Below are 12331 nucleotides of genomic sequence, written 5' to 3'. Positions count from 1 at the left end.
CAGTATTTTATGATTTTATAGTACTAGACAATATAAAATATAAAGAGAAATAAAACTTTGAAAACTGAAAAGCAGACTGGAATTCATGGTATTATGCTTTTGCAGTGTAGTTGTTATAGCAGGTGATATCACATCTAAACTGCAGCTTTCATCTATAAATCTAAACACTCTGCGAAGTCAACCAGAATGACAAGCGAACCTTTAATTCTAGTCAGTGTCTGAATCTTGCCTAGGATTTTTGAAACAAGTGAATATACATCATATACAGTATAAAAAGAGATCAATAAAGAAATTTGGAACCTACCAATACTGGTAGCGGGTGTCATGCACAAAACTGACCCTGCGTGTCATGCAATGATAGGTGAAAAAAGTGGATAAAGGGAAGAAACAGGTTAGCTGTTTAGAGTTAACATTCAAAGTGAGATTCAAGCATAACCACAGAGAAGTAAGTTAGTTAAATGAAACTGTAAGGTCATTCATAGTTTTGCTTTAATACAAAAAAAGGTGATTATGACCTTGCTGAACTCCCAAGCATATCGTGCGACTTTTGGCACGTTTCTGTGTATATACCAAATACTTCATGAACCTTTTTATTTGGTACTTTTATCCTTCCACTTAGTACTTTTGCAGCAACAGGTTTTTCTTTGCAGAAACATCTTTGGTCAAATGTCACATTATTTGGGAATTTTAGAACTCGTTGCATAATTCAGACAGCTCCATGTTGTGCAGATCAACACTCCCCAACTTTTTGATGTGCAGCAGAGAAAGAAGTTAAAATGGAATTAGCTGATACTGTTCTGCAGGGGCTTTATGAAATTTGTGTTTGATGTTAATGTGCTCATTCTTAACACAACACCAGAGGTGGAGAGGTGCTTCTGACCAAAGAAAACAATACTTTGACAACTCCCCAAGCTTAAAACCTTAAAGTGTGTAATGTTCCAGCAAAAGGCTCCCAGCGCACTTCAAAGGTGCTCTGGAAAGACTGCCATGTAGTTTACTTTTGGTGCCCTTAAACCTTTCTGGGAAGACCAAACAAAAAAAAAGAGCAGCAGCGGTGTATTTTCAGTACAGTGCATATAGCAAGCTGGTGAAGGCAAGCAGGTAAGTAGACTAGTCCCAGGTAGATGCATATTTGATACAAAATCAAATATGCTTCCTGTAGTCCTGCTTAATTACTACCACAGCCCCTTATCAGACCATCGCAGTAGCAGTGTTAACTATGAATGACCTTACCCAAGAAAAGTCCCCAAAGAATACACAAAGTTCGTCCTCTAGAGGCTACAGAAACACTAACAAACAGCAATGGGAAGAGAGAAAAGATCTGTTGTTTTTAAGATCATTCACCAAACAATAAGGAGAAGGTGACAAAGCAATCAAACAGATGTAAAACAAAGTGCAGAACTTCAGAGGTAAGCCATGCTAAGTCAAGCCCCACACTTCTTATTAGAGGAGCGAGTGGTTAAGAAAGCAAAGAAGTTATATAAAACAATTAAGTTTTATATATATACCAGCAGCAAAACTTGTCTTAAAATTTAACTTAACACACACACACACAAGGAACACATTTGAAAATTATACCAGTTCAGAAAATACCGCATAATCATTTTAAATCCAACAGATAATGTCATGCATTGTTCCTCAGACCTGGGTGGCGTAACAGTCCTTAACCCACCAAATCCAACCTTCCCAGGAAACGTGGGAATGTCAGACATAGCACCATTAACGAAAAGCTCATGACACCCACTCATATAGAGGGGGTCCCCTTTCCTAGCCTCCTCCCATACACCACTCCTCTCTCTAACATCCTTTCTAGGTGCTGATGGTGTTTGCAAAGAGTAGGGGGGTCAGCACTTTGAGAAAGGTTTTCAACTCTGGGCTTGGGCTCCATCTGCTATGTTATCCCTCTGTTTCTTCTTTTTTCACGCACTTGTTTTGGGGATGCCAACAACCTGGCCTTTAAGGTTTGGTTCCAAGACCCACCCTTCCTACCACCAGAAATTTGTAAGATAAAACTATAATTACAAACATTAGTTGTAAAGAGGGATGGACAATAAAAAGCACAAAGAATGAGCTACTTAAGGAAGCATGAGCACTCCAAAAGTCTGGAAAATATCCAAACGCTATTTCACTGAAAATGGTTTAGACTACTGTATTTTCCATAGTTAATTTAAAATCCTTGTCAATTGCAAATAATAGCAATAAGCCCTCAGAGAGAGGGCTTAGGAGAAGGAATAATGCATATATCATACTGCAGCTTCTCAGGGTTACAATGTAAAATAAATTTGTGTGTGTTTGTAAGCACAGGGCAGTCTTCCATTCATGTCCAAATAGGCAGGCTCACAATTTATTTATTTTTTTTCAAACACTCCCATAAATGTCAGTATGTTTTCTGCCACAGATATTCTGGTGCACCAATGTGCTAAAAATATGGCATGTATAATTTACTATTATAAACACAGGGGCAGGCTCCAAGGTTGTTACTCAGGCCTTATAGAAAAATTCCATGAAGTCAAAGCCATCTGTGTTTGTTTTCATCTTTAGAAACATATGGGAATGCTGATAGATCAGGAAATCATCATGTGTTGCATTTCATTCCTTGTTTAACCGATATTATTTCTATATACTAAAATAACATCGCTGAAATGTCAAGTGCATTTGCAAACACATAGTTTTAAACGATTCTGAAAGTTCACACTCGATTAACATTCTGGTACAAAAACACGTAACTCTAATTTACAAAGGAAATCGGAGAATTCATTAGGCAGGATTTTACCTTTGGGAAGTTTGGAGTGGGGGTGACCGACTTAATTTAGAGGGTTATGTTGTTATTGTTTACATGAGCACCTAGCACATTCTTTCTCTTGCAGTGCTAAAGAGAAGCCCTGCCACCAGCCACGGTGCAGTTCAAGCCATCTCTTCATGCTCTGATTTTTACAGAGCTCTGAGCACTGAAATGCAAATTACGTTCACTCGTCTTCAGATCACCCCTATGAAGAATTAGAACCCCAGCTACCAGCCGCAAATGCTAGGAAAAGTTCTGCTGGTGTTCCAAAAATGAAAACCACAAAAGCGCCTCTGATGCTTCAAAGCCCTTTAATGGAGCTGTGGGGAGCAAAGTGTTTTGCTGCGGCTCCCACGCAGGTGTCGACTGGAAGGTTACGCCCTGTGCTCCCCTTCTTGCTCCACTCGTGGGCAGCCGGGGTAATCCCTGCGGCTGTGACACAGCACCCGAGGGAGCAGGAGGATGCACCTCGGCCACAGCATACTTCCCGCAGCACCTCTGAAGCGTGATGATCTTTCCCAGCATTTTTGTTAGCAGAACTTTGCCCTCTCATCTCCGAGGAGAGCGCTGGCAGACATAAGTCAAAACACAGGCAATTTAAGGTAGGATAAAAGGGGAAAACTCTGGAGAATGATGAACGAGGCTAAGAATGTGAAAAGCAGCCTGACAGCATATTGAAATTTCTGCTGGAGTTCTCGGACTTTGCAAGAGGAATTAAAATAACGTGTAAACATCTGTGCAGACTTCACTTCGAGTAGGGTAGGGAGCATCAAACAATCTCCTGTTAAGTGCAGCTGCCTGAGACAGAGGCTGCCTGAGGAATGCGAAACTGGTTCAACAGAAGTACAACATACCTGTTGGGATAAACGCTGCGTGTTGCTGCAACTGAGCATTGGCAAGAGCCTGTTGATAGTGCAAGACACTGGGATTGAAAACGGCACTGGCACTATTGCTTTTTTCAAGTGCTTGTCTCTTTGGTAAAGGGTGAAGAACACCAGGAGGAAAGGCCTGTGAATAAGAAAGTTAGTTAAAATGGCATAATTTTCAAGACGTTGTCTGTAACATATACATAAATACAACAACTTATTGTTTTTTAAAGCAGCTGAAGATGCCTCGCCATGCATATTAACTCAAAGCACAGCAATGTAAAATGAGTGAAATTTTGTTACTGATAGCAAAAGCATGGTACTATTAACCTAAAACTGTAGCAGCACAACTACTGAAAAGAAAGGCCTTTAAAGCAACGAAAATGGCATTGCCTTTAAATAGGTTTTCAAATATTACAGGGAGAAAAAACCACTTGTGTTTCATTGCCAAGTATTTTATTTCTTAAATTTAAATATTGTTTCCTATTATTATACAGATTAATGGATTACGTTAAGCATTTTCAATTACAGAAGCAGTTTTATCTCAATTCCACTTTTCATGAGAGGATATTTAAAAAAATGAAACCATGTTAGGAACCAAACTAAATCGTCTGCATTTATTACGTATGAGAATGAGATGGATAAATAGAGTTTCTGGTAAATTAACGAGTATGTGAAATTATTTCCGGTTGATGTTCGAAAGTAAAGCGATACAAATTTCATTAGTTGCTTCTCTGAAAAAATAAAAAATAAAAAAGCTACATGCAAAGCAAAAGGTGAAAGGTCAAAGTACCAGGTCTACAGTTGCTTCGAGAGGTCGCTTCATTGCTTTGGCAGTCGACTGAGTCTTTTAATAACAGGCAGCGAGCACATGATGGCAGTGGGCCAATGGGATTCAAGCGAATTAACATACAGGTAAACAGCAAGCAGAGGTGCATCATGGGAACGGCATTGCATTTGTGGATAGGTGAGAAGGAAAAAAATATTCTGAATGCAATATACAACATACAAAACACTAGGCATGCACAACAACAAAAATGTCTTCTAAAGAAATGAATATTACATTTTGAATTAGTACCGAAGCAAAAATGCATCTACTATACCTTAGTTAAAAGCATATAAGAGAGTAAAATATAGATGTTTGAAATTCAGGAAAGTTGAGTAAAACAGCAGCTTGCAGACACTATTAAGCATCGTATAAACACTTCACAGAGATGCAGAGAGTTTTAAGGATACGCCTATAAGAATTCCTGATAAGTTAGTTAAGTCACATTTTAAAGTGGAAAAATCAATTTAGAAGGCTACGTTTTCAAATACAAAGAACTAGTGAAAGTTGTAATGCATTACAAATGCTATTAATATCAGTGCTTGCAAGGTGAGGGTATTTTAATTAAGATAAGTGCATCACTCAATAGATTTGGGGTTCAAAATAAAGACAGGTTCTCCTTTGCCAATACAAAGCAGAATAAATAATATGTCCAGTTACACTAACTTATCATTAATTCCTTTTTTTTTTTTTTCCCCTACAGTTGGGTCATTTTTGAAAAGTTTTTTGCCTTGTGACTTACCACATTACATTCAGAAGGAAAAAAATGTCTTTCAGAATTTAAAACATACTTTTAAATTTTGCTACAACCTTCAGTACTAGCTTCTGGAGCAGGGAGTAAAAATACGGCTCTCAGTTCATAAGCGAACATTAAAGTATGAGTTATGATACTAGTCCAGCATTATTAATCTTTTTAAAAGAAAGTATTTAGGCATAATACATAGGCATATACATTTATGTATACTTCCATAATAAGATCAAACTTATGGCTGATATGATGGCACTGTAAAAAATCATCTCATATAAAATATTACTTTCAAGTTTTACAGTGTGAGTCTTACAAACCTTTAGAAAGGAAAGGGAAATTTACTTAGAAATCAGAAATTTTACTTTTGTTTTTTGAACACAGGTTGGTATTTAGCTCTCATTAGGATATGTAGATTATGTCTATCTTGACATCAGTATGTGGAAAGAGGAACAAAAGTAGAAAAAAAGTAACAGAGGACAACGCACAAAATGCTTACAAACAGCCTACGGCCACAAGCTTAGCTAGTGCCAACAGGGTATTTTGCACGATAGCCCTCACTTCACCTGTTCCTTATCCCTGGCTCTGTTGCATCTATGTCGCATGAGGCTTTCCGATGCCCTCCCCAGCTCTCTCCTTCAGCATGTTTCTGGATGAAATACCCTGACCTATGGGATCTGCTCACCCGTCCAGGTCCAAGACTCAGACATAACAAGAAACACCTGGTGCAAAGTGACCATCTGGAGAGATTTCTTGCGTCTAAGCAGGGTGCTGTGCAGCCAACGTGCGGTACCCCCCATGGGTACCCCCATGGAGGACATCACTCTGTCTGCACGGGACACTGCCTCAGATCCACTCCGTATCCATCATGGATGGTAGGCTACATGGAGGTAAAGCACTAGAACTGAATTCAGCATTATGTGATGATGAAGTCCACACATTCAAATCAACATCATTAAGAGTAAAGCGTTTCAGTTAATTACCTTCATTAACCAGATCTTATCTGAACTCACTTGTTAACTTATCAACTCTGTGCTTATGACTGCCTTTCTCCACTTCTGCTCCACGCTTTTTTTAACCTCACCTCCCTCTTTTGAAGCTTTATTCCTGGCTTTCCCCTCATCTTCCACAGCAAGTTCAGTCTCACAGTTTTCCCCACTTGAAGGTTTTAACTTGATCTGTTCCTAGACCTACTCATCAACCTTGTTTCCATGTAGTCTCTCACTCTTTTCAGGCTTTCAGACCAACCGTCCGTTCTTCTCTCCCACCTTCGTCTTTTCTTCCATTTTGTCCTGATGGTAAAACCTCCTTTGCCTCACTCTGTTCCATCAGGTTATCTCCTGCTCAACATTTGATCTCCTACATAACAACCAAAAAAATCAATAGCTACAGACTCAAGAGGAAAAGGCTATGGAAAGAAAATAAAAATAATAATAAAAATGATCAAACATATTGAGGCATAGTATTTCTCTGCCATACATTGCATTGGTATGCTATAACGTCTCCTAGAATACGAGCAAGATCCACGCTGTGGATGCCTGCATGGATGTGCACGGAGCTCCTGACTAAACTCAAACACAAGAAGGGAAGCACACAGAAGGGGGAAGCAGGGACTGATGGCCCCAGAGGAACAGGAACACAGCCTAAGCATGCAGGGATGGGCTGAGGGGAGCCAAAGACCACCTGGAGTTGCATCTGGTAAGGGACGTGAAGGACAACAATAAGGACTTCTCCAAATGTATTGGCAACAGAAGGAAGACTAGGGATCGTGTGGGTCTGCTGCTGAATGGGGCCAGAGATCTGATGACACAGGACATGGAGAAGGCTGAGGTACTGAACATCTTCTCCACTTCAGTCATTACTGGTAAGACTGGCCTTCAGGCCAGTGGGAGACCAGTGAGAAAATCTGAAGTGAAGATTTACCCTTGGAGGAGGATCAAGCTAGGGTACGTTTAAACAAACTGGATGCACACAGACCCACAGGACCTGACAGGATGCACTGATGGGTGCTGAGGAAGCTGGCCAACGTCACTGCAAGGCCACTCTTAACTACCTTTGAAAGGTCCCTAAGACTCCAAGAAAGTAAATGACACCCCTATGTTCAAAATGGCAGGAAAGAAGGTCTGAGGAATGACAGGCTGGTCAACCTCACCTCAGTCCCTGGGAAAGCAATTGAGCAAATCCTCCTGAAAACCATCTCCAAACACGAAAGCCAAGAAGGTGATCAGGAGTTATCAGCATAGACTTATGAAGGGGAAATTGTGCTTAACCAATCTGACAGCCTTGCATGATGAGACTGGCTTAGTGGGTGAGAGGTGAGCAATGGACGTTGTTTCTCTTGACTTCAGAAAGGTTTTCAACACTGTCTCCCATTTCATACTCACAGACAAACTTACTTAGTATGGGCTAAATGGACAACAGTGAGATGTACTCAAAATTGGCTCAACTGCCAGGCTCAAAGGGTTGTGATCAGCAACACAAAGTCCAGCTGGAGGCCAGTGGTGTAAAACTTGGAGGAGTGGTTGACACACAAGATAGACATGCTTCCACTCAGAGGGACCTGGAAAAGCTGGAGAAACGGTCACAGAGGAACCTCACTAAGTTTAACAAAGAGAACTACCAAGCCCTGCACCTGGGAAGGGACAAGCACAGGCACTGGTACATGCTGGGGGCCACCAATGCTTGGCAGAAAAGGCCTTCAGTGCCCTGGTGGACACCAAGCTGAACACGAGCCAGCAATGTGCCCTCGTAGCAAAGGCAGCCAACAGCGTCCTGGACTGCATCAGGAAGAGCCTCACTGGCAGGTTGAGGGACGTGATCCTTCCCTTCTACTCAGTACTGGTGAGGCTGCATATGGAGCACTATGTCCAGGTCTGCGCGCTCCAGTACAAGACAGACATGGACATTCTAGAAAACAGCCCCATAAAGGGCCCCAAAGACGATTAAGGGACTGGAGACCATCTTGTATGAGGAAAGGCTGAGAGAACTGGGACTGTTCAGCCCGCAGAAGATGCAGGGGGATCTCATCAGTGTATATAAAAACCTGATAGGGGACTAAAGATGGAGTCAGACTCTTCTCAGCAGGTCCTACTGACAGGACAAGAAGCAATGGGAACAAATGTAAATACAAGAAAATCCATTTAAATGTAAAAATTCTTACAATGTTTTTATTGTAAGCATGATTTAACCATGGAGCAGGTTGTCAAGAGAAGTTGTGGAGTCTCCATCCTTGGGAGACTGTCAAAATCCAATTAGGCACGTCCTGTGAATTTTCTCCAGCTCATGCTGCTTGAGCTGGAGGATTGGACTAGGCGATCTCCAGAGATCCCTTCCAACACAAACTATGAATTCACCTTTTAATTTAGGCTGTACATTTTTCAGTGACTATTTATGCTCTCTAATGCACCATATGAATATTTGGAGCTCCCCAAGTACCATGACAGATGACACTGTCTTCTAATGCACTTCACAGTTAAGCTATACAGAGTCTACAGCCTCCTTCACAGTCCCCTTTCGTTTTACTTCAAATGATGAGGTCACCTAAGATACTGCGGTAAAAATTCCTAACCTTCAGGGTACAGAAATACAGACAAAGCATTTTCTGCAAAGGTTCCAGACTGCAGGATTCATTGACCTTCAGTGGTTTCACAAGCTTTGCCTACAGTGCTCTAACCCTATCCACAATGCCCACCTATATGAGCACCCTCTGGACCACAGCAATGCAGCCAGCTCCCCCAGGAAGGAAAACCTCTCAGACACAATTTCTGTCTGGGAGCAACCTCAAGTTAATCCTACACATAAGCACTTGTATTTCAGCCTTACTTTCGCTCTCTAGATCCAATTGAGTATTCTTAGTCATTCTTGGGGGGCCTTGCAGGCATATGGTTTTTCTACCACTTTTTTGTTGTTATTGCCATTCCAGTGATTTTTCATTCACTCTATCTGATTGTTTCAAATCTATAAACAAAAAATAGCTGGATTGTAAAGAAGCTTTTCTGTCTGGTTGTTTAAATAAGCCTTTAAAATATTTTGTACCTATTTTTCTGCAAAAAGTTACTGAATTACAGGTCCCTGCCTTCTCCTGTGACATTAGAGTGCCAACATTTCAATTCCGTGCTTCACCTTGCTTTGGGGCTAATGTGAGTCCAATTACGGCTTATTTAAAATCACAGGATATATATCCAACTATTACTGAAGCACAAAAAAATTAATCCCCTCATCTCTCTCCTTTCTTCTTTAGTACACTGCCTAGAAATATTACATTCTCTAAATAGACAATAAATATGGCACAATAGAAGCTAATTAGAATAAGAAAACCAATCTCCTTTGCTTTAATTTCCAGATGGTATAAAAATTCTGCCAGCACAGGAAAGTTTAACTAAAAATCATCCAATTCAAAACAGAGACTGGGGATACTACAAGAGAAAGAATATTAAAACTTAAGAAATGTTCTTCTGTTTGGCGGTTTACTTTCTTGCATAACTTACCCTTTGTCCCTCATAAAAGTCTGGTCTTTGCTAATTTGCTAAATACAATAGCTTGGGGTAGTTATACACTGTACTGTATTGTGTTTCTGGTAGGCCTTTTAACCAGAGAATAACTGTATTGTCTGTAACTATTGTATGCACTGCCCACAAGTCCACAAACCACATCTGCTTAATTATTCGTCCACTGCCAGCAATGAGGACAATGATTCTTTGATTTGCTGCCAGAAATTTTGTCTCCCAAGTCAGATCCTGCATGCTCGATTTATTTAACTTTATCAATACCACTCTATTTAAATGTATCAACTTCCGTGGTAGCAACCGTAAGAGAGATCCAATATTGGTAAATGAATAGGCTGACTTGTCTAAACAGTTTTAAGTAAGAGCTCAAAATATGTGAGAATAGAAAGCCCTCAATCCCTTCTGACTATAGTTACTATGCTTTTTCTTAATGATTCCCATCTTAATTTACTATTTTCAGACCCCATCATTCAAGTAACTTGCCCATGACAGTGGGAGAGGCAAGAGAAGTCTCTAGGCATGAGTCATCTAACCAAAGTTCAAAAAGATACAGCTGATACTTTTTAGTCAGCAGGGACAGATGTGTGTCCACAGAGGGCAGTTCCTTCTCATTCTCTGACAGACACTAATGGTAGATCAGATGAATGTGCTGGTTTTTCTCTACTACCTATAAAGCGAGACCAAGGTGGCTAGACTAGGTTCAGGTATCTACCTGTCTGGCATCTAAGGTGGAGTGAGTTGAGTCTTAATGCAGGTTTCTCTTCTACCGCCAATCTCCGAGGCAAAAGCTCTCTCTTTGCTTTTCTTCCTTTTCTTCCAAATTTCCACATGTGTAACTATCGTCAAAGAGCTAAAAACCCCTATGTGCTCCGGTTTTCAAGCTTAGCTTATCATTTTTGTTTCTGTTTGGAAATATTACAGGCAAATTTAACATATAATCAAGGCAGAGAACAGAAGTGGTATAGAGCGTCATTTGCTTCACTGTCTTGGATAGAAATACAGCATCAAAATAAGGGCATAAAGAAAAAAAGTGCTTCCTCCCATCAAGCAATAGTAATAATTTCAAAAATTCTTATATTTAAAAAAAAAAAAAAGAGGCAAAAGAGAAAAGAAAGTATAAGCAAACAGCATTAAGTTGAAGCAAAATAGGCATCAAAGAGCTTCTGTCAAAAAACAGGCAGCCATATATGCCAGCACTTACCATCACAGTCGCAGCTGCCGCAGCTGCCTGGGCTGCCACCGCAGCCTGGTTGGCTTGGTGTTGCGCCGCTTTGATTTTGGCCTGCAAATGTGCAGGAGGGTGAAAATACTTGCATTTCTCCCTCATGCATCGACCTTTTATGTAATCCATACACACGGTTACGGTGTTGTCGTTTGTGTCAATCATTGTGCTGTCTGCTGGATGCGCAAAGCGGCAATCAGTCTCTCCACGCGCACAGTTTCCCCGCTGGAACTCCCTGCACACCTACGTGCAAAACAACACGCGTTGCAGGGGAAGAGTTTGGCGCAACGCAAAAGGGCAGGGAGAGCCCCATGCCCCAAAAAGACAGACCTGCCCCCTTCCCTGGTTAGTTCAAGTTTTTCAGGGAATTCAATTTAATAAACGCTTCATCTTCTTCTTGGAAAGGGAAAATGCATCTGTTTTACCCTTGATGTACTTGGCTTCTCAGGTAGCTCTGTGGTACGGCAGCTACACGAACTTGACATGCAACAGAAGCGTTCCCAAATGCCTTTCCTCTTCCCTGTCTAGAAAACACCTGGGAAGGATACTTACTGAAGTAACTGCCCCTGCAAAATTAGCTGGGAATCACAAGATATTCAATCCCTTTCTGACTACAGTTTATATTCTTGCAGGTCCACTGGTAGGGAAGGAGTTCGTCTTGCTGAGACCTGGGGAGGGTATGCAGCAGATGCACTCTATTTTTTTATGGGGTCTACAAACAAAATTGAGAGCCTCCATAAAAAATCATTTTCAAAAACAGACAGAATGAACACACTGGTTTTCCTAAGGAGAAACACGCTCTAGCCACTAGTGTTTAGCCTTTTGGGAAAGGACATTCATTTCTGCAAGACCCATTTGGCCATCTCATGTACTTGGATCACAGATTCCTCTGAGTCCAGCCATGTGGAGATCCACCAGCACCAGGAAGGCTCTGCACACAGCTGGAGGCTTGCCCCGTCAGCCTGCTGCGGGGTTTGTAACATTCAACATATCGATTTGTACCTCTAGGCTGAAGGGCTATACCATTCCTCTAATATCAATCCATAAGGCTACGGATTTGTGGGTTTGCTACCACCAGATCCTTAATATCAATGCATAAAAACAGGGATAGAATTAATACTGCCGTAAAAAAGTGCTTGTTTGATACTTCATCCAGGCATACCTTTACAGGCATGTATACTTGAGGTATTTCACAGGAGATGAACTTTACCAATGATGAAAATTCATGCTGATGCCTGTGTATTAAATTCGAGCGCATGCACCACCTTAAAAGTAACAGTGTTTATTTACCACTGTCTGTAAGTGTAGAAATCCTGCCCAGTTTTTACTTGTAGCAACTAAATTTAAGTATCGTTTCTAAAACAATGGAATTTTTCCCCTGCAGG

The 12331-nt window shown here is 40.9% G+C and overlaps 1 protein-coding gene across 12 annotated transcripts in view; it reads right to left on the bottom strand.

Moving 5' to 3' along the window:
- Positions 1-12331, bottom strand: part of MBNL2 (muscleblind like splicing regulator 2) — a 113610-nt gene that overhangs the window by 19912 nt on the left and 81367 nt on the right. For 5 of the 12 annotated variants that reach the window (XM_040584404.1, XM_040584402.1, XM_040584411.1 and 2 more), the window contains 4 exons: positions 10926-11189; positions 4442-4495; positions 3637-3790; positions 305-340 (listed from right to left, as the gene is read on the bottom strand). In XM_040584404.1, coding sequence (XP_040440338.1) covers positions 305-340; positions 3637-3790; positions 4442-4495; positions 10926-11189 — 508 coding nt within the window. The remainder of the gene's footprint in view (positions 1-304; positions 341-3636; positions 3791-4441; positions 4496-10925; positions 11190-12331) is intronic. The other 7 variants (XM_040584407.1, XM_040584406.1, XM_040584410.1 and 4 more) reach the window with 5 other exon arrangements.

Source organism: Falco naumanni, chromosome 2 (assembly GCF_017639655.2).
Source record: "Falco naumanni isolate bFalNau1 chromosome 2, bFalNau1.pat, whole genome shotgun sequence".
NCBI classification, from domain to species: domain Eukaryota; kingdom Metazoa; phylum Chordata; class Aves; order Falconiformes; family Falconidae; genus Falco; species Falco naumanni.
Note: the sequence above shows the minus strand (reverse complement) of the source record. Positions and strands in the feature narration are given on the sequence as shown.